The sequence below is a fragment of the Artemia franciscana genome, chromosome 11 (genome assembly GCF_032884065.1).
Source record: "Artemia franciscana chromosome 11, ASM3288406v1, whole genome shotgun sequence".
In the NCBI taxonomy this organism is placed as follows: Eukaryota; Metazoa; Arthropoda; class Branchiopoda; order Anostraca; family Artemiidae; genus Artemia; species Artemia franciscana.
This window is the reverse complement of record NC_088873.1, coordinates 5,715,962-5,734,377: the sequence shown is the minus strand read 5'-3', so window position 1 is coordinate 5,734,377 and position 18,416 is coordinate 5,715,962. Positions and strand designations below refer to the sequence as shown.

At 36.2% G+C, this 18,416-nt stretch overlaps 2 protein-coding genes across 8 annotated transcripts in view; both read right to left on the bottom strand.

Annotated features, from left to right (window-relative positions):
• The window catches only part of LOC136032729 (vacuolar protein sorting-associated protein 26B-like), a 32,502-nt gene extending 26,968 nt beyond the window's left edge, over nucleotides 1-5,534 (bottom strand). For 4 of the 6 annotated variants that reach the window (XM_065713055.1, XM_065713054.1, XM_065713050.1 and 1 more), the window contains exon 1: nucleotides 2,115-5,534. In XM_065713055.1, coding sequence (XP_065569127.1) covers nucleotides 2,115-2,274 — 160 coding nt within the window. In that variant the 5' untranslated portion in view covers nucleotides 2,275-5,534. The remainder of the gene's footprint in view (nucleotides 1-2,114) is intronic. The other 2 variants (XM_065713051.1, XM_065713052.1) reach the window with 2 other exon arrangements.
• A 192-nt stretch (nucleotides 5,535-5,726) lies between these two features.
• LOC136032726 (putative ankyrin repeat protein RF_0381) lies at nucleotides 5,727-14,588 on the bottom strand. Of its 2 annotated transcripts, none has more exons than XM_065713044.1 (2): nucleotides 14,564-14,588; nucleotides 5,727-7,480 (listed from the first exon to the last, which is right to left on the bottom strand). In XM_065713044.1, exon 2 carries the CDS (start codon nucleotides 7,446-7,448, stop codon nucleotides 5,790-5,792), a length of 1,659 nt encoding a protein of 552 aa, XP_065569116.1. In that variant the 5' UTR covers nucleotides 7,449-7,480; nucleotides 14,564-14,588; the 3' UTR covers nucleotides 5,727-5,789. The 2 variants fall into 2 exon arrangements, with proteins under 2 accessions (XP_065569116.1, XP_065569115.1); XM_065713043.1 differs by lacking the exon at nucleotides 14,564-14,588 and adding an exon at nucleotides 14,345-14,523.
• Nucleotides 14,589-18,416: the final 3,828 nt, after the last annotated feature.

Genomic DNA, 18,416 nt, shown 5'->3' with positions numbered 1-18,416 from the left:
AACTAGTCATTGTTGTCAAATACACGTTTTACTGTCTAACTCATTTGACTCGATTAATCCCCTTTGAGAAAGAATTTTAAGAAAAAACACGTGTTATTCGACTTTTACTTAATTGAAAAAAATACTCATCTATTTTCTCTCCTATGTCTCTAGGAATGTCTCAGTACCATTATACTACAGCAACCAAAAAATTGCACCGACCGGGATTCGAACCCAGACCTATTACCAGCGGGCAAGTGCTCTACCATTTAAACCATCGGTGCTATACATGAAGAAATGATATACCATGTATTTGAATAGCCAAAATTGTTATTTATGCTCTGGCATACTTTGGAGACGTGAATATTCTTCAAAAGAGAATAGCTTTCCTGAATAGAGAATAGAGAAATAGAAAGAGAATAGAGAATCCTAAGCGTTTGAGGGGATAATCCGACTAACCTCTGACGTCATATGTGTCTCAAAAAACGCTTGGATTAATCAGATTAGTAATCGGACACGTAAACAAACGCACCCATGGTCTGCTGCATCAACAGCGCAATGACCACCTATATGACTGTAAACAGGTATAAATGTAGATGGCACTGATACCTGTCGAAGTGAATAAACTCGTAAATCGCCGATTTTTCGTTCATCATAGGCATGAATACTGCACAAAACAAAGCAAAAAGGGTCAAGTCTTTGATTACTAAAATTTCCAGGGAAAGAAACTAGGAACACTAGCACTAACAAGCTAATCTAGGCATGGGTTTGAAGCAGCTATTCAACGCTTGCTATGGCATTTGAACGGAATGTTGAACTATGTGTTCGGAATTTTTGCACAACTATTTTTGGCTATTCTATAGTTCTCATCAGTTGCTCATGCACTTCAAAAGGATCAAAACTTATCGTAAATGCCGGCAGGCTTGTCGCTGAAAGTTTCATGTACAAAGAGGCAGAATAAGATACCATTGTTTTTTATTTATTTTTCCTCGCTTACTTTTGTTAAACTTTTTAAAGGAAAATATTAAAGAAAATGAGCTACAAACTTATTATTGCTATAGTTTCGATTCATAAGCCTGCATTCAATACGAGTCACAAGTAAGAAAACTCAAGCCGTACGTTCCTGTACATGTGGAAGTATTCGATATACCAATTTCTATTTCTTCTTACAAAAAGAGCCTTTATTAACTTTTAAAGTTAAAATCTTGTAAACATTTTTGGAACACTCGAAAACTCATCCTTAGGCATTTTAAACAAATGAAAAAATTAAAAATACTAAACACAAAAATATTAAAAATATATTCGATGACGTTGTAAATAACCTATATACATTAGCGTTAATGAATGATATAAAACCCTTTTTTCATGATACATTACAAAGGATTACAAATAAAAGTATTAGGTATTACTAGAGGTAATGTTACTTAGAGGTATTTTTTATTTATAAATACAGTAGGTTTTCCTTCTTTTTATTGTCGTGTTTCGGCACAAAGAGTCCTTAGCGGATTTTAAACGGACGTGTTTTCAAACTATTGATTTAGATACAAATTGAAAAAAAAACAAAATATTATCTAGAAATCGAGAGCCTGTATCTTTTTTTTGGGAATTACACATTTCTTAATGAGCATACAAAATTAACTCAATCAAGTTTCTTGTGATGAAGCCTCGAAAAATTAATTAAGCTTAAAGTTTTTGCGCTTGAAAAGTTTATTGTCATTAAAATCACCCATTAAAAGAGGATTTGAACTTGGTCTTCCTTTACCTTTTATGGTACAACATAGTTTTGTCGTTTACCATTACTTAAAAAGTCAATTGTGGTTTTGATTTTATATTGATTTGTTGATGCAACATAATTTTAACACATAGAAGGGTGAAAAAATTCGCAAAACATTGCATTAATGTTGATACTAAACATGTACAAAAATATAATACTTTTTTTCCAAATACAAAACTTTTTTGAAAAAATAAATAAATAAAAGACTCCCGAATGTAAATATCAAATTTGAAAGACGAAAGAAAAAGTTGAGAAGTTTGACTTTTTCCTCACAACCATTGGAGACAAAAATCAGTTTTCTTTGTCTCAAAACTACAGATAAAATAAAAAACCGAGTGAAAAATTAGAATTTGGACTGAACCTGTTGCCTGAAATATCTCTTCTTCGTCGACTAGCACCAGATTCAGGAAGTACCTTACCAAAAACTTCTTTGCTATATCCCTCATGGTCGGTGTAAGACCATAACCAGATAAACATACACGGATAGGTATTGATTCTCCACCAACAGGGGCTCCATCCATTATAGCATACTTTGCAATAGTCTCGTTTTCAGTGAAGACATTTGGTCCTGAAAAAAATACCAATAATTTATAAAACGAATGAGACCTATGACAGACCTATGGTGACTCCAGGCTTGTATTTAGGTCCAAAAATTAACATTTCGAACAGGGCCTTTGGACTGTTTTTGGTAGAATTGCCGTTTCTGTGCCCTTGACAAAATCTGCCTACTAAGAGGTCTCTGAATAATGAGATTTCTGCAAATTCTCCACCGCTATTTTCGGCATATTATACTTATTTTTCCAAGTTGTAGTCATTCTTCAATCCGAAATCTATGAGATAATATCTTATGTATACACCTCATCGAAGTCAGAGTTGTAGTTTTACTTCTATTCTAGGAATTCCAATATACTTCGAGAATTTGCGAATCGGCCAAAAAATATTGCTGCAAAACTGACTAAAGATTTTTTCTCATTTCACTGACGCGTTGAGAATAGCAAGCGTTCTCAACTTTGCACATGAGAAAAAAAATGAATGAAGAACAATCTGCCTTAAATTACAGTTTACAAAACACTGAATGTAAAGCAGCAATAATTCTTTTATAATCAAATTAACCTGCCATTACCAGCACAATAGCGGTGCCAAGTAAAGAACGATAAAAATTAAATACTTTTTTTTTCTTTAGGATACTTCGTATGGAAGAAACTATCGTAAGAACTTCAAATGAAACTTATTTGATTTAAAATTGGAAGTTCTATTACCCCTTTTAAGAGTCAAACGTAACTGGAATGCAACCAGCGCTCTCTCCTGGTTTCTTTTTACTACTCACCCCAAAAAGACATCTGATCAACATTTTAAGATATCTATTTTATTCAAAATAGTCGAAAAGTTCAACAACTATGTCTCTAGGGATAAAAAGAATTTCCGTAGTCCATATGGGAAGGGCTTTAAGTGATACAAGTGGCCAAATTTTGAACTGTATATAGGAACCTCTAACGATGTTGCATTGGAGCTCTCAGAGCATGTCGTCGGGATGCTGAACTAAATCAAAAGACACCATGTGCATCCAAGGTTATCAAAGGAATGTGTATGTGACATCTAGGAAATGCTCAAGTCCACTGAATCTAAGCAGTTACTGCATGCTGAGTGGTATGTTTCACTTAATCACAAGAAAATGTGTGGTTTTCAAATATCTGAAAACCAAATATTTAAAATAAGTTAAATTTAAAGTTAAAACGAAGATCTATCTTACAAAACGAGCGATGCTTTTCTATACGCATATACATTTTTTCTCAAAAACGACGCTGTAGCTTTTTTTATGAAAATTGACAGTCTATCAGTTCCTGGTGTGAAAAAAAAAATGATCTAGACTTGGGAAAATTGGCTAACAGCCGTAACTTTGGAAAAATAAAAAAAAGAATCCCATATTTATTTCAATGATTATTTTTACACCACCTATAAAAACAGTCATTTTCAAAATTACTGACAGATGTTTACACTTTAAACAAATGTTTACAAGTGTGCTTACATGACATATGTCATGATACAGCAGACGCTCTGCAGCAATGGTGGAGGATTGTCGAAAAAGCCCTACCCTCGTCCAAACTAACTTCAATTCCATCACTTCATGTTGAAGGGGTGATGATGCATTCTGGCCAGGAAATGGCGGATTCTCTTGCATATAATTTTAAAAAGGTCCCTCAACTTGATGACACAGTAGTCAACCCTCCCCTTTTCCACAACAAGCAGACGCCAAAATCACAGGTATAAACATAACCAGTAGCAAGGTTTTTACAACGCCCTGTCAGCTGGATGTCACTAAAGCTTTGGGGCCCGATACGATATACAATATCATCCTCAACAGGTGTATCCCTGAAATCGCTGGTCTTCCCACCTGTTTCGAAATCGCTTTCCAGCAGGAATTTTTCCGAAGGCCTACAAAGTTGCCCATGTAATCTCTGGCCCTAAGGAAGATGATAACCCTACTAATACAGGATCATATCGGTAAATCAACCTCCTTTCCTGCATAGGAAAAGATTATGAGAGTATCATCAACAAGACCCTTTATCAGTACCTTGAGTTACACCACTTATTGGCTGACACAAAATACAGTTTTCGTAAAAAATGGTCTACATTGCACTGTCTAATTGCGCAGTACCAAGAGTGGGTCGAGCTCTTACCTCAGGGACATGACATTAGCCTTGTCTCTTTTGACATCATAGCGTAATAACGTAATATCGTAAACGTAATATTTGTTTGGATTGATTCAATTTGTTTTCTGTACCATCTTTTTTCTCAAGAAAATTAGTGTCATTGTTGTTTAATACAAGTTTTACTAGTGAAAAGTTGTCTAACTCATTTGACTCGATTTATCCCTTTTGAGAAAGAATTTTAAGAAAAAAACACGCATTCTTCGACTTTCACTTAATTGAAAGAAATACTCATCTATTTTCTTTCCTATGTTTCTAGGAAAGTCTCAGTACCATAATGCTACAGCAACCAAAAAATTGCACCGACCGGGATTGGAACCCGTGCCTCTTGCCAGCGGGCAAGCGCTCTACCATTGAACCATTGGTGCAATATAGTAAGAAATGATATACCATGTACTTGAATAGCCAAAATTGTTATTTATAAACAATTATATATATTATCTATATATATAAAAATAAATTGTCTGTGGATCTGTCTGTCAGGTGACGTCATATTTGTGTGTTGACTGACGTCATGTTTTCAACTGACGAAATTACAAACCGGGACATCGGGACACAAATGACGACCGGGACACCGGAACATAGGGAATCTATATATATAAAAATAAGTTGTCTGTGGATCTGTCTGTCAGGTGACGTCATGTTTGTATGTTGACTGACGTCATGTTTTCAACTGACAAAATTACAAACCGGGACATCGGGACACAAATGATGACAGGGACACCGGCACATAGGGAATATAAATGACGACACTCAAAGAGAAAGCGACCGGGACAAAAGGAATGTTCGATTAGCAATCACCATCACCGGGACACAACTACAACGGCGACGCCGGGGGGCACAGGGGGATATAAATGACGACCGGGACACCGGGACACAAGGAATATAAATAACGCCCGAGACACTCAAAAAGAAATCACAAACTGGGACACTGGGACACATATGACGACCGGGACACAGGGAATATAAATGAAGACCGGGACACAGGGACACAACTACAAAGGAGACGCCGGGGGGCACAGGGGGATACATAAATGACGACGGCGACACAGGGAATTGTCGATTAGCCATCATCATCAACATAGCTCAAGGGCAATCATTAGAATCATAAAGTATAGATCTGAATACGGATTGTTTTCCCATGGACCATTATGTTTTGCATGTTCAAGAGTCGGTAGACCTGACAATCTATTTATATGCACAGACAATTGGACAGCAAAGAATGTTGTATATTCGCAAGTTTTACGTAGTTAAAAACATATATTTATATATATATCTATCTATATTCACAGGTGGGACATAGGGACACAACTACAATGGCGCGTAACTTATATGGCGCGTAACGACTTACGCGCGCGGGGAGGGCTTGGGGGGCTCACGAAGCGGGGAGTAGCATAATGTAAAGCTGTTTTTTTCACACTATCTTTCAGATTCGGGTCTGCCTTATTGCTTAGCAGCAGCTGACAGATATTCAATGTGCCGTTTTCAGCAGCATAATGCAAAGCTGTTTTTTCCTCACGATCTTTCAGATTCGGGTCTGCCCCATTGCTTAGCAGCAGCTGACAAATATCCAATCTTCCTTCTTCAGAAGCATAATGCAAAGTTGTTTTTTTCTTATAATCTTTCAGATTCGGGTCAGTACCATTGCTTAGCAGCAGCTGACAAATATCCAATCTGCCTTTACTATCACTATCACTATCCAATGTGCCTATTTCAGAAGCATAATCAAAAGCTGTTTTTTTCTCACTATCTTTCAGATTCGGGTCTGCCCCATTGCTTAGCAGCAGCTCACAAATGTCCAATGTGCCTTTTTCAGAAGCATAATGCAAAGTCGTTTTTTTCTCACTATCTTTCAGATTCGGGTCTGCCCCATTGCTTAGCAGCAGCTGACAAATATCCAATCTTCCTTCTTCAGAAGCATAATGCAAAGTTGTTTTCTTCTTATAATCTTTCAGATTTGGGTCTGCCCCATTGCTTAGCAGCAGCTCACAAATGTCCAATGTGCCTTTTTCAGAAGCATAATGCAAAGCTGTTTTTTTCTCACTATCTTTCAGATTCGGGTCTGCCCCATTGCTTATCATTAGCTGACAAATGTCCAATGTGCCTTTTTCAGAAGCATAATGCAAAGCTGTTTTTTCCTCATCATCTTCCAGATTTGGGTCTGCCCCATTGCTTAGCAGCAGCTCACAAATGTCCAATGTGCCTTTTTCAGAAGCATAATGCAAAGCCGTTTTTTTCTCACTATCTTTCAGATTCGGGTCTGCCCCATTGCTTAGCAGCAGCTGACAAATATCCAATGTGCCTTTTTCAGAAGCATAATGCAAAGCTGTTTTTTCCTCATTATCTTTCAGATTTGGGTCTGCCCCATTGCTTAGCAGCAGCTGACAAATATCCAATCCGCCATTTTCAGAAGCATAATGCAAAGTTGTTTTTTTCTCATTATCTTTCAGATTTGGGTCTGCCCCATTGCTTAGCAGCAGCTGACAAATATCCAATCTGCCTTCTTCAGAAACATAAGGCAGCTGACGAATATCCAATCTGGCTTTACTATCACTATCACTATCACTATCAATATCACTATCACTATCCAATGTGCCTTTTTCAGAAGCATAATGCAAAGCTGTTTTTTCCTTATCATCTTTTATATTCGGGTCTGCCCCATTGCTTAGCAGCAGCTGACGAATATCCAATCTGGCTTTACTATCACTATCACTATCACTATCCAATCTGCCTTTTTCAGAAGCATAAGACAAAGTTGTTTTTTCCTTATCATCTTTCATATTCGGGTCTGCCCCATTGCTTAGCAGCAGCTGACGAATATCCAATCTGGCTTTACTATCACTATCATTATCACTATCACTATCCAATGTGCCTTTTTCAGAAGCATAATGCAAAGCTGTTTTTTTCTCACTATCTTTCGGATTCGGGTCTGCCCCATTGCTTAGCAGCTTTTGGAGAATGATCAGTTTCGTGTCTTCTTTTTTCATCTCATTTAATAAGGTGTTTTTCTTGTTTGATGCTGAAAAGAAAACAAAATCAAATAGGTGGGAAAATGCTCTTGAAACTTTGTTAAACGGCATTTTTTGTAATTCACTTGAGTCAACATTATTTCAACGTTTGAAATTCTACCATATGTCGCACTGTTTAAAACAAAGAAAAAAAAAACTATTTTCAAAATTGTCAGGTGTTTTTCTGGTTTGTATTAAAAAATTAATATTATTGTTCGGACACCGTAAATAATTTTGCAGTTTATATACTAACTTTAGTGATTCTGAAATCAAAACTAAAATTTAAAAAATTGATTTTTTTTCAATGGAAATATAACACAACGGTTATAGAGATACGTACTACATGAATTTAATGGAAATATGAGACAACGGCTATAGAGATTCGCTCCAAAAAAGTTTGGTTCCAGGAGACAGTTATATATTTGAACTGAAAAATTATTTAAAACTAATTTCTAAATTTTTAGGTATTTTTCTGGTTTGAATTAAAAAATTCATATTATTACTCACACACCATAAATGTTTTTGCAGTTTATATAATATATACCATAGCAATTCTAAACAGAAAACTAAAATAAAAATATTTGAATTTTATTCAATGGAAATAGAAGACACTGGTTATATAGATTCTCACTTAAGGAGTTAAGCCAAAAATAGTTTGATTCCAGGGGACAATAATAACTTGAACAGAAAGATCATTTAAAGCTAATTTCAAACTATTTCTGGTTTTGAATTAAAAAATTAATATTATTATCAGACACCATAAATATTTTTACAGCTTATGTAATCACTTTGGTGATTCTGAACTGAAAACTAAAATATAAAAAATTGTGTTTTTTTGATGGAAATATAAGACAACGATTATAGGTCGGGGAGTATGTTTTGGGATGGTAAATGCTAGGGGGTGGGGGCAAACACCTAAAGCCAGGTGAACGAAGGTTAAGCAAGCAAGGTAAAAGTAGAGTTAGATTAGGAGCAAAGGATAAGGATAAAGATCTTCCAGAGCCATTGCTGGCGAATAGGGCGTCGAATCGACGTTTCAGTTGCTGGGTGCATTTACAGGAACAAGTAGCAAGCTTGTCGCCCAACCTTGCTGCGGCGGGGATCGAACCCTGGGCCCCGTATTGCCAAGCAGAGCACCAATCCACTGTGCTACAACAGGTTATTAGTATCAAAACTTGAAAATTTTTTAATTATTTATTTCTACCCAATTTTTGACTTAATGTAGCTCTACTTTTCTTTAACAAACTTGTTTGTGGAAAGTCTTTTAAATTAATTTTTGTTCGTTTTTATTGACATTAACTCAAAGAACTTTTTTCCACAACTAAATTTTTCAAAAAAAAGGTAAACAATCCCATTAAACTAAAAATTAGGAAAAATAGAATCAAATGATTTACCAAGCACAAAACTAGCAACAATTAGCCTAATCAAATATATGAAACCCAAAACGAACAGAAATTACAATAAATAACTGTGTCAAAGTCAAAACGAGCAGAAATTAACATGCGTAGAGCTCAAAACCCAATGTAATGTGGGAATGGGGGATACTGCCACCTCAGGACCCAAGCATTCCCTACAAACCTCAGTTTACCCCTCCCCCAGCTGAGATTTAGTTTCTTCAAAAAAATCTTGTCAAAACTAAGTTGAGCCTGCATAATTCAAGCATTCAGAGAAAAAGGTCAGTTTTCTTTAGTAAATATTTGCCTTTATACTGATATATAACCTACTAAAGATACTCTACACCACAAATTCGTTTTTATATTTGTTTTTATATAAATCTACATGGTGTGCGACTTCTGGGACACCCTGTGTTTCAATGGATATTTTTACACCACCTATAAAAATCAGTCATTTTCAAAATTACTGACAGATGTTTACACTTTAAACAAATGTTTACACATGTGCTTACATGACAGATGTCATGATGCAACAGACGCTCAGTGTTGTATGTGGTAAATATTTGAAATGCACATTAAAATTTCATTTAACTATCCATAATTTCTCGGTATAAGCATGCACAAAGATTTGCCGAATGAAATAAAACGACATGTAAAGCACGATCGGGTTATAAGGCAGTATTACCAATCCGACTGGGCAGAATTGCGAAACTGCTCGTCGGCAATGCCATGGAGTAAATATACAAAAGACGACCCAGTTAAAGCAGTGTCACTCTCCGAAAAAGCTATTACAAAAGCTATTGAGCAATGTGTCCCATCAAAGACAATTCAAGTCACTTCCCCAGATAAACTATGGTTCAATGCTGCTTGTACAAAGGCGACTACGGACAGAAAGAAGACCCATCAGAAATGGCACTTGACAAAATCGAATGAGAATTGGGATATTTCTATTTGGGCTAAGAATAAATCTCGCCAAGCTAGAACTGATTATAAACGCAATTTTGAAATAAAGCTAAAAAACACCCCTGTAAAGCAATGGTGGAGGATGGTCGAAAAAGCCCTACCCTCGTCCAAACTAATTTCAATTCCATCACTTCATGTTGAAGGGGTGATGATGCATTCTGGACGGGAAAAGACGGATTCTCTTGCATATACTTTTAAAAAGGTCCCTCAACTTGATGACACAGTAGTCAACCCTCCCCTTTTCCACAACAAGCAGACGCCAAAATTACAGGTATAAACATAACCAGTAGCAAGGTTTTTACAACGCCCTGTCAGCTGGATGTCACTAAAGCTTTGGGGCCTGATACGATATACAATATCATCCTCAACAGGTGTATCCCTTAAATCGCTGGTCTTCCCGCCTGTTTCGAAATCGCTTTCCAGCAGGAATTTTTCCAAAGGCCTACAAAGTTGCCCATGTAGTCTCTGGCTCTAAGGAAGATGATGACACTACTAATGCAGGATCTTGAGTCACACCACTTATTGGCTGACACAAAATACGGTTTTCGTAAAAAATGGTCTACATTAGACTGTCTAATTGCACAGTACCAAGAGTGGGTCGAGCTCTTGCCTCAGGGACATGACATTCGCCATGTCTCTTTTGACATCACAAAATCCTTTGACCGTAATAACGTAATTGCGTAAACGTAAAATTTGTTTGGATTGATTCAATTCGTTTTCCTGTACCATCTTTTTTCTCAAGACTAGTGTCATTGTTGTCTAATACACGTTTTACTAGTGAAAAATTGTCAAACTCATTTGACTTGATTAATCCCCTTTGAGAAAGAATTTTAAGAAAAAACACGAATTATTCAACTTTTGCTTAATTGAAAAAAATACTCATCTATTTTCTCTCCTATGTCTCTAGGAATGTCTCAGTACCATTATGCTAAAGCAACCTAAAAATTGCACCGACCGGGATTCGAACCCAAGCCTAATACCAGCAGGCAAGTGCTCTACCACTAAACCATCAGTACTATATATGAAGAAATGGTATACCATGTACTTGAATAGCTAAAATTGTTATTTATGCCCTGGAATACTTTGGAGACGTGAATATTCTCCAAAAGAGGATAGCAACCAAAAAATTGCGCTCTACCACTAAACCATCAGTGCTATACACTAAGAAATGATATACCATGTAATTGAATAGCCAAAATTGTGAATATTCTCCAAAAGAATGGAAACGAAAGTGAAAACTGATATTCCATAAATTCACACCAAGTTGATTTGCATAGCTTACTAAAACGGGCAAGAGGTTGGCCCAAAACCAAAAAAGACAATTCTTTCTTTTAGTTCCATGATAAAAATAGCACTTTCATTTTGTTCGTTTGTAAATGCAAGGCATTTTGCAAGCCAATTAAATTATTTCTTATTTCTGGAGAGACAGCTAAACCCTTCTTTTAAAAAGATACTTGGTTTCAAAATCTCACCTATAGAGGTTTAAGCAATGAAAAAAGGAAAAGTTTACTCCAACTGAATGATTCTTCAGGTAAAAAGAGTAATAAGTAAAAAGGGCAAAAATTTTTGAGTCAAATTATTTTTTATTGTTTGGTGTTAGCCTTTGTTGACTAAATTTTTTTGAATCTTCAATTCTTGGCAGAATGATCCATCTTTCACATCTTAAAATATAAAATTATTTTAAACAAGGTAATATATCAGCTCAGAAGTTTCTTATAAAACAAAATAATAAGAATGAGCAGAAAATTATCAAAATTATTAAAATAATCGGCTTTTTATGCTGATTGCAAATATATAAGATTCAGTAATTTTAGTGTCACCAATCAGAGGCACTAAATTAGATAAACTAAATCTAGCCAAAGAAGATTTGTCTATTTTCCAAAAAAGAAGGAAGAAATCCCTAAAAGTAAAGTTTTGCCAAGTTTCAACTTGGTACCCTCGTTCGCTTCCGGCATATTGTAGATGCACCTGTTTGACAAATTGAATAAGCATAGTCCATGGCTTAAATTCAGCTTCCCGTCCCAGAAAATACAGGAGATTCAAGCTTGATAGTAAGAAATGGCAAAGACACTGTACCAGAGTTCAAAGAGGCATAGAGGGGGGTACAATGGTACAGAAAAATTAAAAGAGATGCCGAAGAAGTCCTTCTGAAATATTTCATCCCCTAAACCCCCTAATAAGATTGCAAATATCTCCTACTCCCCAATTCCTCCCTCTGATGTTATAAATAAAATCCTAAGGCTTAGAAAATCAACTACTTGTCCCTTAGACATCCCAGTTGGCTTAATTAAACCCTTTTCAGACAAAACTGCTGATCCCTTTATCAAATATTCTCAGCCAAATTGCAAAATTTAGTAAATTCCCAATTTGCTGGAACCAAGGTTTTATAACACCTATCCCCAAAAAAAACGCACCAGTCTGATTTTCACCAGCGTACACCCCATTACACTCATTTCAGTTTTTCCGAACTTTATGAAGTTTTCCTCTGTGACTGGCTTAAAGTTGTAATTTGTCCACATGTTGACGTCCAACAGTGGAACTTTAAGGAAAAATTCTATTGGTAAGGAATTCCTCCAAAGTTGGAAATTCGTGAATGATCTTTTGATCCTTGAAGTATGTCACAACAATGTTAAAAGTTACCCCACAAAATCCTAACTCGTATTTCGGATGAAGCTAAGAACCTAAATACGAAAGTAAATTCCACTAAATCAAATATAATGACAACAAATCTCTTGAAATCCACTCCTGTTTCTTCACCCTATCCCACCCGAAATGCTTGTGAAACATTTTAAACTTGTTGCTGGGGGTTTGGTAATATGTCTCACAGTTGCTCAGGATTAAATTCAGTACCCTGCCAGATTCATGTTTTAGGAAATTTACAACCTGATTGAGGGAGAGACACGATGCTAATCAGCTTTTCTTAGTTTGTTTAAAGTCACCAGCCGGAATAATACAAGGGTTTCAATAAAAAGCACGACGGTGGTCCTAAGGGCTGTGAGGGATTGAAATCTTTAAAGACACAATTACTGAATCTTTCAACCCAGCTGAACAAAATGGTTACACCTAAATTTTTATTGGTGCCCTGATGTAGAAAGTGCCCAGGTAAAATAAAAAATATTAAAAAATACATATGGTCCAAAATACTAGACTGATCATGTTTTTATCATATACAAATATAAAAAAAAACATGGAGGTTCTTTTTTCTTATAAATTAAATCTACTTGGCCTAGAGTATACGTTTTAACAAGTCAGAGCAAAAATCCACTCTTGCCTATTTAACAAACCAGGGTTGTGAGCTGATCAAAAAATATAATTTTTGGCCCATTCTGGAGTAAAATAACATGGAATAATGCTTCATAATTTCATCAAAACAAATGGGAGATCAAGGTGTTTATCAAGATTTAAAATCTGGTTTTCAATCTTGTTAAGAAAACGAATTACCAGCTAAATTAGCTCATTATCAGTTATTCATCAAGAACTGTGTTGCAACAGACCCAGGCAAAAGAAAAAGCACAGCTTTTGCATCTTGAGCCCAAGAAAAAAAAAATCTATCTATTGAAGATAAGCTCTGCTGTAAGGAACAAGTTTTTCTTCAATCCCCTACTTTACTGTGCTGAGATTGAATTTCCTACCATATTAGCTTATAAATCCAACATCATCTTTAAATTTAGGATATATTCTATTTGATTTAAGTTTCAATGTATCCTAAAGAGCTCTATACTTTCATTTCCTTAGTTTCTGTCTGTCTTATGTTTCTAGTTTAATTAGTTTAAGAAATAAATGAGGAGGAAGATGTACTGCTAGATACCATGAAACTATTCCAATTGAATAGCTTCATTTACCTAGGTACAGCCTAGGTTCATTGACCAGCTACAGCCATCTTGATTACTCCTAACCTAGCCATTGGTATGAATTCATTTACTGTGAACTTCTTTCTAAAATTAGCCCCTTTCTAGACCCCTTTCAGTAATGTGGTCTGAAAGGAAGCAACACTATTCAGTATTCAGTAAGACTATTCTACCAAATAATCAAATGGCTAGATCAAAGAAAAAGTATTGTAGACTTATTTTTAGCTAATTATCAAAAAACATATGCCCTAATCTGCCGTAGTACTGCTGCCAAAACTTAAAGGCAATGAGAGCAAAAAGATCCTTCTGCTAGGCCTACTTGTTATTGATTTTCTTTGCACCCACTATCAGTATGTTTATGCACTTATCCCAGGAGCTACTGATCCAAATGGGGCTAAAATAACACATGCAATGAACACCAAGGAACAACACTTGCAGCCATGCTTTTTGTAATGGTGATAAATTGTGTGGATTTTGGACTTGAGATTTGTTTTAAGTCCATTGATGACTTATCCATCAGGCTAAAACAGCTAGTAGAGAAGTGCCAAGTTGTTTTGCAGTTCAGTAGTGCCCTCAAACAGAATTTTGTCAGCCAGTGTGGTGCATATGGGCTGCAAATCAACAAAAATAAAGCAAAAACCATGAGGTTCAACTCTATAAAACAAGATACCTCCTGTTCTACATCATAGTACCCAGTATTGTCAACCATAGTTTGGCCTGGTGTTACTTTTAGCTTTGACTGATTTTATATCCCATATGTTACAGTCCTAGATTTATTATAGTTCATTCACCTTGCAATTTATTATTGTTATAAAAAAAATCAGTTGCAAGATAGAATTCAGGCCAATTTCAGGGCATTCTAAAAGGGGGAAGGAGTAGAGGCGGTTACTTTAAAATACTTTCCCGGGATCTACTTTAGCCTGTAGACCCAATCCTGAAAGTTTCATTTTCTTAACCTAACATCTTTCTGAGATAGCCAAAAGTCACTAAACTAGAATTTTGCCATTGGTAAAATTCTAGTTAATTGACTTCTTGCTATCTTGGAAAGGGTTTAGGTTAGGAAAATGAAACTTTCAGGGATGGGTTTACAGGATAAAATATGTTATATAGCCTTGCTTAGGCTAGTCTTTATCAGTAGATTAAAGAAGTCAATTCAGGTAATAAGATAGATTTCTAAATTCTTTAGCTTTCAGTTTCTATTACCGCTATTTTGAAATACCTGATCAGTTCCAGTTCCAAAAATCAAAGATCCGCGTGAACACAATTTAAAAATAACCCTTTAAAAATAGGCAGACAGTTCAATAAGAAAAAAAAATGTCTTCAGTTCGGTTCCATATAGACATATATGAAAGAAGGTTTATTTTTCTCGCGAGAGGATGATTTTGGACAAAGTAAGTTTTTACAGGTATATTGTTTTTAGGGTTATTTAGTAGTTCTTCCAGACAATTGAGGAAAAGCAAACATCCACAAATGCTCTAAGAAATTAAAACAGCTGAAACTTAAAAAAAAAATGAATTTTGCTGAAAATATATATATATATATATATATATATATATATATATATATATATATATATATATATATATATATATATATATATATATATATATATATATATATATATATATATATATATATATATATATATATATATATATATATATATATATATATATATATATATATATATGTCTGGACAACAGGACACAAATGAAGACCGGGACACAGGGGATATAAATGACGAACGGGACACTCAAAGAGAAATTACAGACTGGGACACAAATAACGTCCGGGACAAATGGGACAGCGCAGAATGTTGTATATTCGCAAGATATTCACAGGTGGGACACAGGGACACCATTACAATGGCACGTAAGTAATATGGCGTGTAACGACTTACGCGCGCGTGGGTGCTTGGGGGGGTGCGGAGCACCCCCACCAACTAGGTGTTGGGGTGGCGCGCCACCCCAACAGCTAGTATATATATATATATATGTGTGTGTGTATATATATACATATATATATACTAGCTGTTGGGGTGGCGCTTCGCGCCACCCAACACCTAGTTGGTGGGGCGCTTCGCACCCCCCAAGCCCCCCCGCGCGTGTAAGTCGTTACGCGCCATATTAGTTACGCGCCATTGTAGTTGTGTCCCTGTGTCCCACCTGTGAATATAGATAGATTTATATATGTGTTTCAAACTACGTAAAAATTGCGAATATACAACATTCTTGGCTTTCCCATTGTCTGTGCATATACAAAGCCGTATGTACTAATAATGACGTCATATGCAAACGCTCTTTTTACAAACAAACAAACATGCATACGCACAACTCGTTTTTATATAGATAGATAGATACAATACAAATTAACTACGAAAAACTTGCGAATATACAACATTCTTCGCTGTCCAATTGTCGCTGCATATAAATAGATTGTCAGGTTTACCGACCCTCGAACATGCAACGTTCAATTGTCCATGGGAAAAACAATCAGTATTAAGATCTATACCACATTTTTCTAATGATTGACTTTGAGCTTTGTTAATGGTGATTGCAAATGATAATACATTTGTCCTTGAAGCTTACATTTTTCAAACCGTTCCTTCAAGCGTTCCCTAACGCTTACATTTTTTGTCCTTGAAGTAAACGCTGCAGTATCTCGTCCCAAGATTGATTACATGTAAATGTAATAAATAAATCTGGACGACCATAGAGACGAATATACGCAATAGCATCTTTAGCATATTCATGCATATGTCGGGGACTGCCAGCATATGACGAAGGTAAAATTGTTAATCTTCCAACGTTTGTGGTATTACCGTCATTTATAACTGCATCTCACAAATGAATGTATTGTTCAGAGCGGAGCTTGGTCTGATTCAGGCGGATAAATAGCAAACGTTCTGATTCAATTTTAGCATACATATCAACGACAAATTGGTGAAACAATTCACGGCATTTTAAAATATAATTTTCTTCATCCTGTCGAATCATTAGTCTATAGGAATAATAATGCATTGCACTGCATTTCTTATTCATTTCTTTGTTAGTGGCTGGATTCATCAATTTAATATTAAAGTGATAGCCGTCGGCTCCATCTCAAAAAATGATAGGATATTGTAGGGCATCGTAGCATCGATGAGTTTCAGCAATTCTTAACAACTGAGCGTTTCGCTTATGAAGAATAATATCTCGAGGTTAAACAGATCACCGACCATAACGATTGCCACTTCGTCGATAGTTGGACCATTGTATCTACGCACATGTTGGCCAGGAGGCGTTTTGTCAGTGGAAATAACAATTTTATGCGTATCACTAGGCATCAAATCGATTGCTGTTTTGAACAGACGCACTAAATTATTATTTTCGTGGAAAAGATGTTGCAATTGGGAAACGATTGTCCTTTCAACGTTGGGAGAAATTTCGCAACGTGCATTCAATTCAGAATTTCTATCACTGATGAAGTACAATTGTAAAAATTTATGATTATCGCCTGAGAATGGTAGAAGGGACCCTGCTTTATAATCAATTTGCCCTTTTACATTGAAAGTAGACATAAATTGATCTGAATTTTCGATTTGGGCTCCAAACGACGTCATTTGGAAACATGAGTTGTATTTTCTGATTTTTTACAAAAAACGCTTAGATTCTGACGTAGTTCCAGTAAGGAAAGTCTTCAATGGATCTGATGGTGCAGCCAATAGAGGAAGTTTAACTTTTCCTGAGGCGCAACACATTCCCATTGTTTTACCATTGAATTTCAAGGCCTTACAATAGGGACAAATTTTAGACATTGTCCCGATTTGAACACATCTACTCAAGCTATAATCATCGACTGGGCTGTACCTGAATGCCAGGCGATAACTTTCAGGTTGCTCTGATTCCTCGGCACGCTTTCTTTTCTTACTTTCTCTATCAGCAGCAAGCCTGATTTCTTGCTGTTCTTGTGATTCCTCGGCACGCTTTCTTTTCTTACTTTCTCTATCAGCAGCAAGCCTGATTTCTTGCTGTTCTTGTGATTCCTCGGCACGCCTTCTTTTTTCACTCTCTCTTTTAGCAGCAAGTCTGCTTTCGCGTTGCTCTGGTAGTTCCTCGGCACGCTTTCTGTTCTTTCTTTCTCTATCAGCCTCAAGCCTGTTTCCTTGCTGTTCTTTTGATTCCTCGGCACGCTTTCTGTTCTTTCTTTCTCTATCAGCCTCAAGCCTGTTTCCTTGCTGTTCTTTTGATTCCTCGGCACGCTTTCTTTTCTGACTTTCTCTATCAGCAGCAAGTTTTTTGGCATAGACTCTTTAAGCATCTTCATCGGCTTTTACCATTATAAGTTCATCAGTCATTTTAAACTTAAACATTAATAGATTTATCAAACCGACCCTCGAACATGCAACGTACAATTGTCCATGGGAAAAACAATCAGTTTATCCCATGCTGAAGTGCCTTCGTATTACACGTGGAATACTAAAAATAAAGTATTTGAACGTCAAAAACAGGGTAAGTCAGTCGACGGCCAACCTACCATCTTCAAAGATGCCACGATAGGAAGACTCTACACCGTTCACCCCAATCAACATGAATACTTCTTTCTACCCCTGCTTTTGGTGAATGTACCCGATCCGACATCCTTTGAGTATTTGAGAACTGTAAACGGTACTATACATGACACTTACCGTAGTACGTGCCAAGCTCTGAATTTATTGGAGAATGACCAACACTGGGATAACTGCATCAATGACGCGTGCGAAA